This window comes from Microchirus variegatus (genome assembly GCF_963457635.1).
Source record: "Microchirus variegatus genome assembly, chromosome: 8".
Lineage (NCBI taxonomy): Eukaryota > Metazoa > Chordata > Actinopteri > Pleuronectiformes > Soleidae > Microchirus > Microchirus variegatus.
Window position 1 is genome coordinate 4974000 of NC_139809.1, and position 15829 is coordinate 4989828.

The 15829-nt window shown below is 39.2% G+C and overlaps 3 protein-coding genes across 3 annotated transcripts; 1 reads left to right on the plus strand and 2 right to left on the minus strand.

Moving 5' to 3' along the window:
- Positions 1-53: 53 nt before the first annotated feature.
- Positions 54-5223, plus strand: pstpip1a (proline-serine-threonine phosphatase interacting protein 1a; the record flags this gene model as incomplete). The annotated part of the gene is made up of 15 exons (XM_083893903.1): positions 54-83; positions 1006-1106; positions 1195-1269; positions 1362-1396; positions 1504-1610; positions 1738-1800; positions 2171-2275; positions 2441-2486; positions 2748-2827; positions 3178-3276; positions 3368-3464; positions 3629-3713; positions 3839-3915; positions 4670-4764; positions 4870-5223. 15 exons carry the CDS (start codon positions 54-56, stop codon positions 4999-5001), a joined length of 1227 nt encoding a protein of 408 aa, XP_083750029.1. The 3' UTR covers positions 5002-5223.
- Positions 5224-5453: 230 nt separating this feature from the next.
- On the minus strand, positions 5454-10421 carry LOC310930833 (tetraspanin-3-like). The gene is made up of 7 exons (XM_083893884.1): positions 10259-10421; positions 7971-8162; positions 7780-7854; positions 7580-7681; positions 7339-7491; positions 7161-7244; positions 5454-6255 (listed from the first exon to the last, which is right to left on the minus strand). The coding sequence occupies exons 1-7, from the start codon at positions 10319-10321 to the stop codon at positions 6163-6165; spliced, it is 762 nt and encodes a 253-aa protein (XP_083750010.1). The 5' UTR covers positions 10322-10421; the 3' UTR covers positions 5454-6162.
- A 672-nt stretch (positions 10422-11093) lies between these two features.
- ch25hl1.2 (cholesterol 25-hydroxylase like 1, tandem duplicate 2) lies at positions 11094-11927 on the minus strand (the record flags this gene model as incomplete). Its single annotated transcript, XM_083893283.1, has 1 exon — positions 11094-11927. One exon carries the CDS (start codon positions 11925-11927, stop codon positions 11094-11096), a length of 834 nt encoding a protein of 277 aa, XP_083749409.1.
- Positions 11928-15829: the final 3902 nt, after the last annotated feature.

The window sequence follows — 15829 nt, forward strand, 5'->3', positions numbered from 1 at the left end:
GTGAAGTGGCTTGAGTGGAGTGTGAGACGAGGACTGTTTGACCTACTGCCAAGATGAAATTAGAGTTTAAAGATGCATTTTGGGTGAGTCGGTTTCTATTCTGCGATGATAGAAGTATTTGCGTGGTATGTGTAGTTGTGTGCAATTCTGTAACATTGCATTTATGTTCTTTTTTATATGTATTTTTTGCATGGAAAACATTCATTGTATCACATTCCTGTTTGATTATCTGTGACTTCAATTCAGTCATCTTAACGTACATACACATGTAGACTTCAGGTCATTTCTTGTAATTAAGTTAGCAGTTACACCTTTAATCTGTCATTTTTGTAGGTTGTTTACATATTTATTAGTTTCTATCAGAGTCCAGTGTGTGAAACTTTGGTTTTTATAAAAGTTATTATAATAATAATAATAAAAAGGTAATACAGTTTATGTTGTGGCAGTAAAAGTGTAATCTTTACGATGACGTGCTTCTCAATAATGTATGTTGTCATTTTATACAGTTACAGAGCATGCTTTAGTGTGTGTGCATGTGTATGTGAGACAGCAGACCAAAACTCAAACACCTTTTTACCACAAACTGTCTTTATGAGGAACCTGCTATTCAGACAGAACAATTAGCTGAACTCTATTGAGGTTTCAGGTTACTGTGCGCTTCCTTTCCCCCTCTTCAATCTCATCACGATCTGCGTGATCGCATGTAAAATATACAGTAAATCAAATGTTAACGTCCACATATAACTCCATATGAACTACTGCTACTACTTTTTCCACTTGCTTTCAATTCAGACCCCAGCAACAGCATCTAACACTTTCCATTTTAGATGAGATTAAAAAAAAAAAAAACCTCATGTGTGAGAGAAAGAGAACCAGTCATTGTGATACTGCATTATCATATCTGACATAACATCTGCTCTATTATTTCAAATAATCAGCTATGGCACGAAAAACGATCACATGGGTCGAACATTTTTCATTATGAGAGTGTTTGTGTCACCACAGGGAGTGGACTTTGTCGGTAATGTTGGATATGAGACTATTATTGAGAGACTTAATCAAGGCCGGAAGACATGCAAAGACATGGAGGAGCTTTTGAAAATGAGGTAAAAAAAAAAAAAAAAAGAAGTAATAAACTGCACACAAATATAGACAGTGATGGAAAGTTTCAGATGTATTATTGTTCATTTATAGGGCAATAGCAGAGGAAAAATATGGGAAGGATCTGGTCACCATTGCCCGTAAGGCAGGAGGTTTACAAGAATTAAAGTAAGTGTGTGTGTTACTCTGTACTTTCGTACCATAAAAAAGAAAATGCATGAAATAATTTTTAAAGGATATCCTGTGTTTTATTTTCACAGCACTTTAAGAACATCCATAGATGAAATGAAAACACGTAAGCACAGGATACGCTTCACGCGTTCATGCCACACGTCCCTGTCAGGTCAAGTTTTAGCTGTTTAGTTGTGTGTTTTGTGATATATATATATTTTTTTTTTTCAGAACTTGAGAAAATAGGAAACCTGCACATTCATCTTTCTAGTCTCCTCAAGGACGAGGCCAAGAGAACGGAGCAGTTCAGGGAAAGACAAAAAGAACAGAGGAAAAAGGTACACCTCAGAATAACCGTCTCATTTGCATGCAGAGGAAATCTAAAAGAAGACACGTCTCTGTGTGGTTTTCTGAAGATGACAGCAACCTTTTTTTTTTCTTCTTCCATTTTTGTCTTGCTATCAGTTTGAAGTCATCATGGAGAAGGTCCAGAAAACAAAAGTCTCACTCCACAAGAAAACAGTAGAAGTAAGTTTTTATCACATTTTAATCACATTCGGATAATTTACTGATCTGTGCAATTAGACCTCAGGTTTGTGGAAGCCTTATCTCAACTTCCATTAAGTGTACCTTGGCCTCACCCTGGGATAAAGGAATGTGAGCTGTGTAAGAGGAAGCAGCACGTGTTGCAAATTATTAACACTAACAGGAATATTAACAAGGCCGACGTTGTGCTATTTCTCTCAAAAGAAGGAAGTGAGCTCAGTTGATGCACTTCTTTTTCCTCCAAACAGCCGCCACTTTAACCCCAGGGCTTCATAATAGAGTGAAGTGCTGGCGGGAGAACTAAGTATGGGTGTAACAGTTTCATATGGTTTCAATTCTGTATCTTTCCCAGTCTAAAAAGCTATATGAGCAGCGCTGCAGGGAGGCAGATGACGCAGAGCAAACTGCAGAGAAGATGGGCATGGCTCCAACCGCCACTCCTAAACAGATTGAGAAGGTAAACACTTATGGTTATGTATGGTTTAAAGGGTTTGGTGCAATGACATTTTCTTCATTTTAAGACTTCCTGTGTGCATCATCTCAAACTGTTTTTGTTTGCTCCCTAAAAATAAAAATTCTAGAATCTTGACAATACGTCATTTTGTCATTTTCTCTCCTTCAGATGAGCTGCAAATCCAAACAGTGCCGAGAAGTTGCAGTGGAGGCTGGTAAGGAAGTTGGTCAATTTCATTTTCATTTTTACTGCAATCTTTTTTGGGGTTTTGAGGTTGCCAAATAAATTTGCTAGATTTTTTTTTTCTCCCAGTCTTTACTTGGAGATTTATTAAATAACACAAGCGTACGAAGCGACTTTTGTCACCTTTAATACTGATGCTTTGTCTTCTAGAAAAGTGGCTTGAATGTAACATATGGGATTAAATGTAATATATACATATATAATATATAATTTTTTTTTTATTTGTCTTCAGAGACACAATACACATCAAACATTGAACAGCTCGACAAGGTCCGTCAAGAATGGGAATCAACGCACATGAACACATGCGAGGTAAAGATGAACACATCTTAAAATGTACAGGCTTAGTCAGAGCGGTAATACCCATCAATGAGGCTGTGTAATACTTCCTATATTCAGAATGAGTCACTCATCTAACAACAAAAAAAAGTGTCCGAATGGGCAACAAAACTTTCCTACACGACACCATCAACAAAGCCAACGCAGCACCTTAATTAAAAACCTGTCAATTACGTCTTCATATGACAGAATTTAAAGGCCGTGCTCGTTGCATTTGTTGTGCAAGGTGCTGCCACTTGCATTAGCAGCTGCTGCACAAGTGTGATCGCAGTAACGTGTCAGTGTTTCCGAGGTGACTTCTGTTTTTTGTGTCGTCCGTGCAGATGTTTCAGCAGCAGGAAGAAGACCGCCTCAGCGTCCTGAGGAACGCTCTGTGGGTGCACTGCAACCAGTTATCGACGCAGTGTGTGAGCGACGACGAGGTGAGCAAAGTTGCTGCGATCATCTTGCCACGGTACAGACTTTTTCAGCAAAACCCCCTGAACTTTAACTGCACATTCAAATTCGGTGCAGTGTTACGAGGAGGTGAGGAAAACGCTGGAAAAGTGTGACATCATCACAGACAACAACTACTTTGTGGAGACGAAAGGAAGTGGCTCGATCCCCCCAGGTGAGCACCTGCCGTGCTGCCTTCCTCGTTTGGATTTGAATATATTCCAAGTTGGAAATTTTAATATTATCTCACAGTTGAAGCAGAATGTGAGGCACATTTTGTTAAACAGGTGACACATTGTGTGCAACACATTGAACCAAGTGTTTTTTTTTTCTTAATAGCTCCAATTGAATACCAGAATTACTACAACAGTGATGGTGCACCTGAGGGAAACGGCAGTGCTGGACTTGTTGGAGTCATTAAAAGGTTACACAATGTAAAGTTAATAAATAATAATAATTATTAGGCTAATAATACTAATAATAACAAAATATGACATGCATGCTTTTTAAAATGGTTACGTCTGTGTCTTCTGAATGTTACTTTACTAGGTTTTCAAGTCTTCTGCAGGGAAACTGTTCCTCTGGCTCCAAGACGAGCATCAATGAGCCAGTTGCGCAACCTACTGGTATAGTACCGTTAGTCAAGCAACACTTCACTTTCCAAAGTGATGACAGTTACAGTTACTTCGATGAAAGCCACTCTGTTGTTTCAGCACAGGGTGTGAAGCAAGTTTTTTTTAAATATTGAGTTTGAAAGTCGAGATCTCGAAATTTCAAGTTTTTCTTCATCAGTTTTTTTTGGTCTTTTTTTCCCCTCATGTCACTTCGAGGGCTCCGTAAAACTTAAAAAAAGGACAAAAAAGAAAAAGTAAATTGTTCACACCGTCACATTTCTGCCTGTTCAGGGTCAGAAAAGTAAACTTTACTTGAGCAAAGCTATGAGGAAAAAAAGTGAAGTCTTCACATTGGGCAGCCTATGTTTGCCTAAGACTAAAGGAATTGGGCTTGTAACTGGAAGATGGCTGGTTTAATCCTGGGATGCCCCTGAGCAAGGCACCCAACCCCTCATTGATCCCCGGGCACAGATAAGCACTGTCCACTGATCCTGGCTTGTGTGTTTGTAACTGGTGTGTAATAAGGATGGGTTAAATGCAGAGGTTAAATTCACTATCACTAATTGGTGGATTCTAAATAGCAAATGCAGAATCACATGATGCAACATCACCCACCTTAACATAACTAATGTTAGTCTTCAATAACATTTATTTAAAATGCTGTGGCTCTCTGTTAAGTAATTTTTGTAAAAAGAAAAAAGTTTAAAGTTCCTACGTGGCTTCACAGAGTAAGTGATCTGATGCTGATTCTCTCGTTTCTCCACAGCAGAAACATCAGACGGAGTATATGCTTCCATTCCCGTGTCTCAGATATCCCAACCAAGTGAGGAGTATAAGGCCATGTACGACTACGTGGCACAGGTCAGCTTCCTCACTCTTTCTGTCCAACTCTCTACATGAGTCACATTCAGAGGTTTTTTAATTTTTAAAGATTCTACAGTGAAATTTGTTTCTATTTTTGTTCAGGGAGAAGACGAGCTGTCTTTATCTGTCGGGGACACGGTGGTTGTCATAGATCAAGGTCAGGACGGTTGGTGGATGGTACAAAGAAACGGCCTTTCAGGATTGGTTCCTGGCTCTTACCTTGCTAAAGAATAAGTTTACGCGACAGTCGTATTCAAGACTATGCAAGCATTATCATTTAAAACTGCTATTATCACATAGGAAAATGTTATTTATTGCTATGGCACATATTCACATGACTTGACATGTCAGCTGCCATCGAGTTCATTCAGCTATTGTGGATTAAATTTGAAGTCCTAAAGTGCGTGTTTATAGTTTCTGCTAAAACACAATAATAACAAAAACATTGTAAAAGTATACAACCATACAAACGCACAAAACAAAAGAAGCCGTATTCTCTTTGGTTCAAAGGTGTCAGATTACTCCGCACTCCTAACTCCGACTCGATCAAGTTCCCATAGGAATCTTTCACCACTATGTAAAGGATTGAGGTGTTTGATCAGTGGTCACAAAAAGTAGATTAAGATTAGAGCATATAAAATGCCACATTAGTGTGAAAAAAATTATTCAGAAAACACACATTTTAAACCTTCACCTCGTTTTATTTACACTCTTGAGTCTTTTTCCATTTCCAGCAAATCAAATTCCAAAACTCCAATCTGTGGACTGTTGAGACATGTCCACTTTTACACCACAGAAGAATTCACACCCTGAAGGGGATTACACGGTTTGATTGTTAAATGAAAAAAGCTGGTTAAGTTAGAACGGTTTACACTCAACAGGCTGTAGTGACATTTCTACTACTCCTCGACAGAATATTCCTGGTTAAAGTTATTTTTTTAACCAAAACTGAACTGTTTTAGAAGTAGTAGAAGTAAAAATAGAATAGTAGCAATAGTATAGGAGGTATAGAGTGAACTTAAACACTCTTTCATTCAAGTACATTAGAGGTTTAAATATAAAATATGTCAAAGCCACACACATAGTGCAAACTAACACAAGAAGAAAACAAAAACCCTGTCCATAATGTAGTTCACATGTGACACACAAAGGTTAGGTTTGGGAACACTGAAGTCTCATTGTGAAAATAAGGCTTTTCACTTCTCATTCTCCTTGACCACAGCATACTGTGTTCTTTTTTTCCCATGTTGAATAGCAGGCAAGATAAAACTATAAATAGAACTTTGTGTTGTTAGTGTGTTCAGGTTGTGGTTGTCGTGATAGATTTATGTTCATGCTCTCGCCAATGACTAAACTGTGTATGTTATGGAAAAAAAAAAGAAAAAGGGCTCTCATTTATGCCTGGGTACCTCCCGTGATCAGAAGCTCGTAAGCAGGATCTCTGGCTCTGCGGCACAACACGACACACGCACACAGCATCCCCAGCATCTGTGGAAAAAAAACACAACTTATTAGTGCTTTTTTTCTTCACATTTTACTCATGAATGATCATGTTCCGTGTGCTTTGTAAAGTCGAAACACACACACGTTAGACAGACACGAGACTGTGGTTATATCCGCATTCCTAGCTGTGACTTCCTGTCACCACCATGAGGCTTTCGAGAAACCAGCAGAGGTTTTTATGGTAAGCTTCACAAATGCTGACTGACTTAGGCCGGCTTTATATTTAAATATATTATTGAAACATTCTCTCATATGCTTAATATTTCACCTGGAAGAATTTGGTAAAAAAAACAAAAAAAGAGATCACTCTCACAACTTTTAAGAAAAGCTGTTCCTCAACCCAAGAGTCTAATTTACTTGTGACAAACACTGCAAAGCAACATATTTACAATATGTATTAGGGCTGGGCCATACAAATGTAAAATTCAGTCAATAATATATATTATGTGATGATTGACAGATGGTTAGATATTCTTTTTTTTCTTCTGAGTGATAGTCGTTTGTGGTTTTAAAGTTCTTCTATAGCAGGAAACGATGTGAGGTAAAACAATATATCAGTGTTTGCACAACACACAACATTCAATCAATTTATACAGTATAATACAGAGTTATATTGTTATTGCTCAGCCCTGTTATACACCTATGATACTGCTGATGATTAACTTTTATCATCTACAACTGAGCAGCCACATAGATATAAAAAATAACTCCATCTACAGGGTTTAATGATGTAAAATTCTGAGATACTAGTGGTTCAATAGTAAACAGACGTATGGCCTGTAGAGACAGAAATGTGTTGGTGTAAAAACACAACTTGAAAAGATTCTAAAGATAACATGTTTTATACTCAAAGCTGGAGATGGTTCAGTAGAAGTAGATATTATACAGACCTGGATGGAAGCAAATGTCAGAGCAGTCCAGATGATGTACATCATGATCTCCTTCAACTTCTTCACAACCAGAGCCTCACAGCCCTATACACACAGGACATGATCAGCCTCCCATTTTAAAAAAAGTAAGCAGCCTTTGCTATAAAAACTCCAAAAATAATTCAACATATTGTTTTACTTCTTGATAGAGATCTTCAGGATGTGTCAATGACCCTGTGCAGGTTCCAGTGTTAGTTTTGCAGCAGCTGATGGGCACACTGTTGTTTTTGGATTGTTCATACCAGTGTGTAGACTGCCAGTCTGAGTAATTACGGATCCCACAGCACTGAAGCTATTCCAACGACAAAAAAACTCTTTAAGTTTGAACAGCCACGAAGTTAACAGCTCCAAAACAATGGAAACAGGATTTCAGTCCTCACCTGTCTCTGAACATAGTCAATGGCACGGCTCTGGGCGTTGCTATTGGTGCCATTGTACTCGTCATAGACTTGATTTATTGAATGGTTAACTTCGTTTTCAACCTGTCAACGGGCAAGAACAAACGTCGTTTGTTAGAGGAATCAAATCAAACAAGGCCATTGAAAACAAATATTGCCTGGCATGTGTTTGACTTTCTCACTTTTGCTCTGTAAATGTATCCAAGAACCACCACTGCCACTTCAGTCATGAACACCAGCAGGAGAATAATCACAAACTGTGGAATTGAATTTCAGAGACAGACACATCATGCATTAGATTTGCAGTTATAGTCACAAGATCTTCTTTTAAGTGTTTCTCTGTCAATTTAAATCTTAAAACCGGTTTACTGACTGCCGCAAGTCCACAGTAGCTCTCTCTGACTGTAGCGCAGCATCCAATGAGCCCGATGATGAAGAGAAGGGCACCGACTGCGATGATGATCACTGCCGGGATCAGAGTATACACGTCTTCGAAGAAATGATCGTAGTCATCGTATGTAATGAAGACGTAGGCTCCGACATAGCACAGGATGCCCGCAGCGGCCTGTGGGTGACAGAAACATCCACAAAATCAAGTCCTCACATGTAGAAAAACAATATACATGTAGCTGTATTTGGTATATCATTCAAAGGATAATGAATGTCGTCATATGGTGCTACACAGCATTGAATTCCTCACTGATTCAACATAACTTCAGGCACTTGAGTATATTCATTTTAATTTACATTTGATTATTTAAACTCAACAACACTTGAGAAAAATATTGCAGATGTTACCCCATTTTCTTAATTTCCCAGCTACTACACAGTTACTATACAAAATGTTTTTTTTACATCGAAAACATCAAGGCCAGGTCTCTCCAAACTTAAACTGCAGGAACAATTAAGAGATTATGACATAAGAATATAATAATAGTCATTATGCCTGTATTATCTATAACAACCCAGCACCTCTGTGCTATTCAGAATAACTGGATTGACAACCTTTCAGAATGACCTAGAGGCATTTAGTCAAGAACTAGTCATTTGTCTAATGTATTATGATTAATATGTGTTCCAGCCTGTCCTGAGAATTATATACTGAAATGGTACATTTTGAATGCTAGATTAAGGAATCCTAAAGCTTTTTGTGCCTTTTTTTTTAATGTATCCTATACTTCAGAGACAGTTTTTCATATTTGAATGCACTTTGCAAAAATACCAAGCTGTTTTAAGAATGATACACATGGGTGGAGTCTAACTTTTCTGAAAACTATGTCCTGCATTCTTAAAACAAGTTTTAGTTCCGTCTAGATTATGGTATGCAGTCACTCAACACACTTTCGGGCATTATATTGTGTCTATGCAAATTTAGAGATGTGCTTTTCAATATGAAGCGCAATTATTTCTGGAGTAATTTGAGTGACTCAATCATATCCGTCATCATATCTGGTGTTTCTAATTCAAGCTTTATATATTCTGCTGTGTAGAGATGTAGACTTGCTCTCCTCCACCACTTATTTGCCACAACAGGTGATAGAAAGCATCAGTATTTTTCTTTTCTGCAGCTGTGCAGAGTGGCTCACCATTACATTGGTGAGCTCACTGGGTGGTGTGAGGACAGTCGGGAGTGTAAATATTTAAGAACCTTATCGGACTGCAACTCAAGCTTTATGGCCAACGCAGGCTACGTTCTAAAATGTCAATGCAGCATTCAGACCTAATCAGGCAATTGGACGTGTGTGATATAACAGAATATTTTTGAAATGGTGAACAGAAAAGTTTCGCTTTGAACTGCTGTGGTGCTTCATCCTTATGGTATTTTGACCAAAGCATGTCACAGACATGTTCACATCAGGGAACTAGTTTAACTTGGAGAAATAGGGTATAATATGGGACCTTTAAAAAAAATATGTACATGGTGTGGCCACAAGAACCTAAACAGAATGTCTATAAAAACATTGATGTAAAAATGATGGATAGTAAAAACAGTGAGAGAGCAGAAGCAGCTGAGATGTAAATACAAAAGGTGTGTGGAAGAAAATGTGTGCAGTCCTGTTTATCCTCTATTTAAAATAATTCGCCTAACTGTCCTCAGGAAGGCGCTATTAGTTCCTTCAGCATAGCGACAAAGTCTTCCATATCTCATGCAAAAGTCACCTAACGAGAGAGTTTTATTGTGACTTGATCTCTGTGCTGCCATTTAATCATTATTTTTGATTGATTAAAAAACACACGCGCAGTGTATTTAAGCTAACGTTTAAGGCCAAAGACAAATATCCATTCAAATACCCAATGTCAGTGGACAATAGAAGCTTATTATTGTTATTACTAATAATAATAGTACCCATTCAATGAAGCTCTAACTGTATTTAATTATCCTTATAAGTAATATTATGATTTTTTTTGTGCTTTTAGACTCTTTGTACTGGAGTTAATGTGACACAGAATTGACACAAAGTGATTATCTGACGCTAATAACGTCTAACCGTTGAAAAATCAAAGGTTGGCTGCGTCAGTTAGCCTAGCTTAGTAGCGTAGCAGCTGACTGGGGGAAGGAGGAGGAGGAGGAGCGGGGGACTAACTCGCTAGCTGCTAAGTTAGCAGCTATGACGTGCACTGAAAACAAGTGTTAAAAAAAACAAAAACCTCCACACTCACCCAGAAAATGAGGTTCAGGAAGACGAGGACCGTCTTCGACGAGGTGATTCCGCACTGTGCCATCTTCAACGCGCAGATTAAAATGTGTAGGAGTGAGAAAATAGCGCAGTTTTGCACTCAGACGTGTCCCGGACAACTCCACCACTCACACTCCATATTCCACACTGACGTCTGCGCTGCTGCTGCTGCTGCTCCCCGTGCTACTGCTGCGGTGACGGTGCGCCACCAACAGTCAGAACAACAACAACAACAACAACAACAACAACAACAGCAGGCTCTGGATACCACAGTTACCACGTTTACTGAGAAGCCATGTTCTTTTGTAACGACAGTAGTCTAATAAGTGCCTTTTATGTTATGCACGTATTGATTTTTTTTGCTTATTTATTCATTAATATATTTATGGTCACATCATGTCCTGCAACTGCTTACACACATACCCACTTAGATTAATACATAGTTCATGTCATTAATTGCTAAATAATAATAGAGGGAAACCACAACATCGATTGCATTACTGCTTTTAATAAGATTTTTTGTAATTCATGCATATTTATAACACACAAGCCCGAGTTTATTTTGTCTGCATCAAAAACACAATGACATGAAACTTCTATGAAGAAGAATGTAATGTAAGGACAGGTCAAAGGTCAGGATCACTTTACTTATTATGCACCAGTTAGTACAGATTTGCACATAAAGTACAGCCTCAATTTACATGAAAAGCAAAATAAATATAGCATTTTGCCCTTTAAATCCCCCCTTTTCATAATAATTTGGATGAAAACACAGACATGAGGGGAAAAATAGTAGATCTCCATTAGTGTATAATTTTCTATTTAATATCGGAGGAGACACTGACATCTGAATGTGTGCCAAATATTTTGTCCCAGTGGCTGAAATGTGGCGCAAAGTTGGTGTTAGGTTTCTGATGGTGCATATCGTGGCCGCTGGATCCTCCGTAGATGCCGAACGGAACCAGACGGTTCGTTGACCAGGGGAAATCATAGCCACAGTGATCCTCTATGGAAACATAGACATGCAGCACCATGAAGGCCCACGTGGTGAGAAAGTGGCTTTGCAGAATCACAGGGTTCAGGGTCGTCCAAAACCCGACAGTGACCAGCTCCCAGCCACTGAGACACTGCGTGGCGAGAGCAAAGGGAGAGGAGTAATTGTGATGGATGGCATGGAAAGTGACATAGAGCCAGCGGATCCTGTGATGGAGCAGGTGCCAGATGAAGTACTGGAAGTCAAAGAGCAGGAGGTTGCCTATCACTCCAGCGATCAAGTCCATCAGGAGTGGAGCCTGGACCGGAAGGTCAACAGGTGGCCTCCATGCCCACTGAGCCACTGATGCTGGAAGCACAAGGAACACGTGGTTGTACAAAGTAACACCTGAACAGTGCAGAAGCGTGGCTGCTGTTGGCCGTCGGCTGGGTTGGATCTTGAACCGTTGGACCCATGCCCACCTGTCCCCCATGATGTCACAAGCAAGGAAAGGGAGGCACAGGACAAAGTAGGAGGACACAGTCAGAATGATGGGGAAGAGCGGAGATCTCATGTAGTCTGTGTAGTTGAGCCTCAGGTTATCCCACACAGGCTGCAGCAAAGAGGAATTCCCCGAGCATCGCATCCACAAATCTACACTGATATCTATGAAATTCATCCCAAAGTCAATATCTCTAAAGTCTGATGAGTGTGGAATCTTCCAGCCAGAAACAGCGACTATGGAAGAGACTCTATCTGCTAGTGCTTTGCTCTCTGTGTGGCATCAGGTGACGGCCAGGTGGAACAAATTATTCATAAACCCTCCACACAAGATAAATTGTTTATTCTGAGAGAATTCCCTCTATAGGGTCAAACTTTCTGAACAAACTATAGCACATTTCTGTTCATATTAAAGTTCCTAGTGACTTTATTTTCCACTTAGTGAGGAATTAGCACACTGGTAGTGCTGTCTCATTCACTCAATTATTAAGGGAGAAGGAACCAATGTGAGCAGGGTTCCAAAAGACAATACGTAAATATGATTGTTATGGGAACACCGCCCTCTGCTGGAAGATAGTAGTGCACGTTTGTTGTCATTGCATTTTGGAAGTTCTCGCCTCAATATTTGACCAAATAAAATGTTCTATTTCAGATTTAAATTTAACGATGAATTTAAAAAGAATAAGACAGTAACAGACATCAGATCTCACAGGCAAATGTAAACATGAAATGAACATTTTAAAGGACAGATCATACAAGTGTATGTGTAAGTGAAATGTTCAATAATTATCAGATATATAATCACACGAATGGAGGGATTTTCAAAGTGAAGTTTTAACATGCAACATGCACAGACAAGTCAGCAACCCCCTGCTTTGAAAACTAGTAGAGAGGGGGATAAGCAGTCCTTAATCTCTCTTACATACAGATTATACAGATTAGCACACACAATAAAAGTCTATCACATATCAGTCGATCAAGTATTTTAGCAAAACATGATTTAAAGAGTTAAAGAGGTTAAAGAACCTAAATCTGTATATCCATAATCAAAATTAAAACACAGTGTAATTAAACTTTGCATTATTTCAGGGAAAACTATTCATTTATCATTTCAAAGAAATATACAAGATAGAATGTAACCTAACCTGCACAGACCAGACTGGCTTGTTGTCTGTGTAATTAGGTCAGTGGAGCTATTTGCTGGCAAATTCATGAATTATTGATGTCGTCTGCCACTCTGGCAACTGGAGTTCATTAATGTCCACTGGAGACACTCTGTATAATGATTGAGCTCACAGCTGTAATGGGATTGTAATGTAAAAAAAAACCCACATCGTTTTCATGAAAATTACACGTTTATCAGTCAGAATTTGTAGTTCCACATGTGAACTTTTGTGTTAAATGCCGTAAAAGTTGAGCAAAAATCATACAGGTCTACATTATTAATATATATGAGCATTATTTACAAATATTGTATAATATGTTTATGCTATATGCCTTTCTTATTTTTAATCTTCAATTTCAAACAAACTGATTAGAACAAAGTACCATTTGAGTCACTTCCTATGGCAACACGTGACACCTCATCATTATAAGCTGTCTGTTTCTTTATGGGTCTATGAATAGGATTATTTATCCAAAATACAGGTGTAAGTGTTTCTAAGTTCTCCCATGTTTCATGTTTGGGATGAAAGAATGTCCATCTCATCAGATTCTAACCAAACGACAGACCGGAGTGACCTGAAATTTGAATAAAGGACAGAAATATTCTTGAACTATCCAGATGTGTTGTCTTAATAGTAAAAATGCATTACAAATTGAAGTATGTCATTGTGGGTATCTGAAAAGTACACTTTTTGAGTATAAAAAATTGCAGGTGGGCATCAGACTGGGCTAGAAAAAATACTTACCTTTTGCCAAATCCATTTATTTCACATTTTATGGTATATTATTTTGTAAACCAAAGGCATAAGTGAACTCAGCGGCTTGATCACCAGTGCAATAGTGTAACGTTGTAATATAATATATTAAAAAGAAATCTAGATATTGTACATTTAGATATATCTAAATAGTGTTGGGCTTAAGTTATTTGGTTGAACTTTGTAGTTAGTGCACATTTGCACATCTGTTAAAAGTTTTAAAAACAAAAGCCATTACTCTGGGACCATATCAAAGCCATATTGTGTAGAGTCACAAAAACACTGATTGCAAGAATATCTGTGTCACACAAGCCTTAAGCAACACAGATGTGTTCTTTTGCTCAGCTGCACAATCATCAAATTGTCTGGACACAACGTCACAATTCTCTAAGCTAGAAATCCAAAAAGTTCAGTCTTGTTGTCATTGTGTCGCAGGAAGCTTATCCAGTTAGTTGGTACTTTACTGGTACTCACGGTGACTGTGTTTCAGCCGTTACACTGAGAGAAGACCCATCAATGATGATGGCATCGCATTTCCTTTTTTTGGCTGGAGGAGAAATAAGAGTTTCCAGAATGTTGACAAGCTTGGACCTTTGACCAGTGTGGAGTTTTCCAGAGTCACTTAATGCTGCAGGGAAGGACTGTTTTTTTTTTTACGCTGAAAGAACTCAAGCAGATCACATTCACGTGATTGACAGGACATGACGAGCTGTGAGAAAAGGCGGCAGTCGTCTTTAAGCTCTTGCTCCTTCCTGTCACCTATACCTGACTCTGCTCATCGCCCAAACCGTTGGACGAGTCTCTGAAGACAACCTTACCTTTCTCAAGATGAGTTCTGACAAGCTCTGCAGCAGTAGGATGTGCAACAGTGTTTGTGTCTAACATGAGAAGGTCTCCATTCTCTTTTAAAAAAAGGGTTGCCCAGGTCCTTCATCACCTTCTTGACCTTGTCTGTGAAAGGATTTTTTGAGACTGGTTAGTCTGCTCAGACCAGAGATGCATGAGAAACCAAGTTTGACCTCTGGTAAAAGACACACCATCCATTGCCTCAGTGCAGACGGTTTCTCAGTTATCCCCAATGGCACCACCATCATATTTGATAATTGCATTGGCCTGTTCATGGGCTTGGTCAAAGGCTAAGCCACAGAACTCCCCAGGACGAAATAAAGAAACAGCTCTGCTGTTCCAGAGGAGGCCACCCCAGCCTCCAACTGTCCGTCCATCATCTTGTAGCAAGGTATGAAGAGACCTCGACACAGCCATCTCTATGTGGAGCCCCCCCCCCCCCATACATGACGACAAATGTATGCTCACCATACAGTTCAGGCCATTGCCATTGCACTTGTTGCTCAAGTGCACATACTGACTATTGTATATCTGAATCCAGATCAGGTCCCTGTCATAACAGCAGACTAGCATGTCTGACTTTGTCCATGGAATGTTAACACAAATCAGAAATAGAAAAATGTAATCTCTGATTAAAGTTTGACAGAAAACTGTGCATTTGAGTAATAAAAAAAATGACGACATTGACAACTTTATGTCCATCCATTGAAGTTCTACCCTAAAAGGACATTTTCTGAAGAAGTAGGTCAAGCCTGCACCACACTAGAGGACTTTAGAACTTGATTGATTTTAAAAAAACGTGGGTGACCACAGGCAACAAACTGTGTAAGCAATTTTTAGTCGTGAGAAAGCACAGACTAGACGATCCAGTCAAGTCAAGACTGTGTGATGTTTTGTACTGATAAAACGCAAAGATACTGTGGATGAAGACAAGGCTGAGAAGACGGAATCGACTTGGCTTGTACAAGTTACGGTTCTAAACTACGCAACATCCGCTTCCCGGGTCAACTCACTCTCATTGGTTATAGCCAGGTTCTGCTTACACCACAGTCGCTGTTCAGTCATAAATATCAAGCATGTTTAATTCTTACGATTTGAAATCGGGATGACGTCAAAATGGCGTCTGTTAACCCCTCAATCAACCTAAAATTTTAAGGGTGACCCACGATGATCGAAAGGGCCAGATCTGGACCAAAATCTGGCCAATTATCAGCTGGTATAGCTCAGTGGTACAGTCCACAGACCTTGGGGCGGAGGGCTGGGGTTCAAATCCTGATCCAGGGGGCAGGACAGCTTATACCCAGTGTGGGCGCCC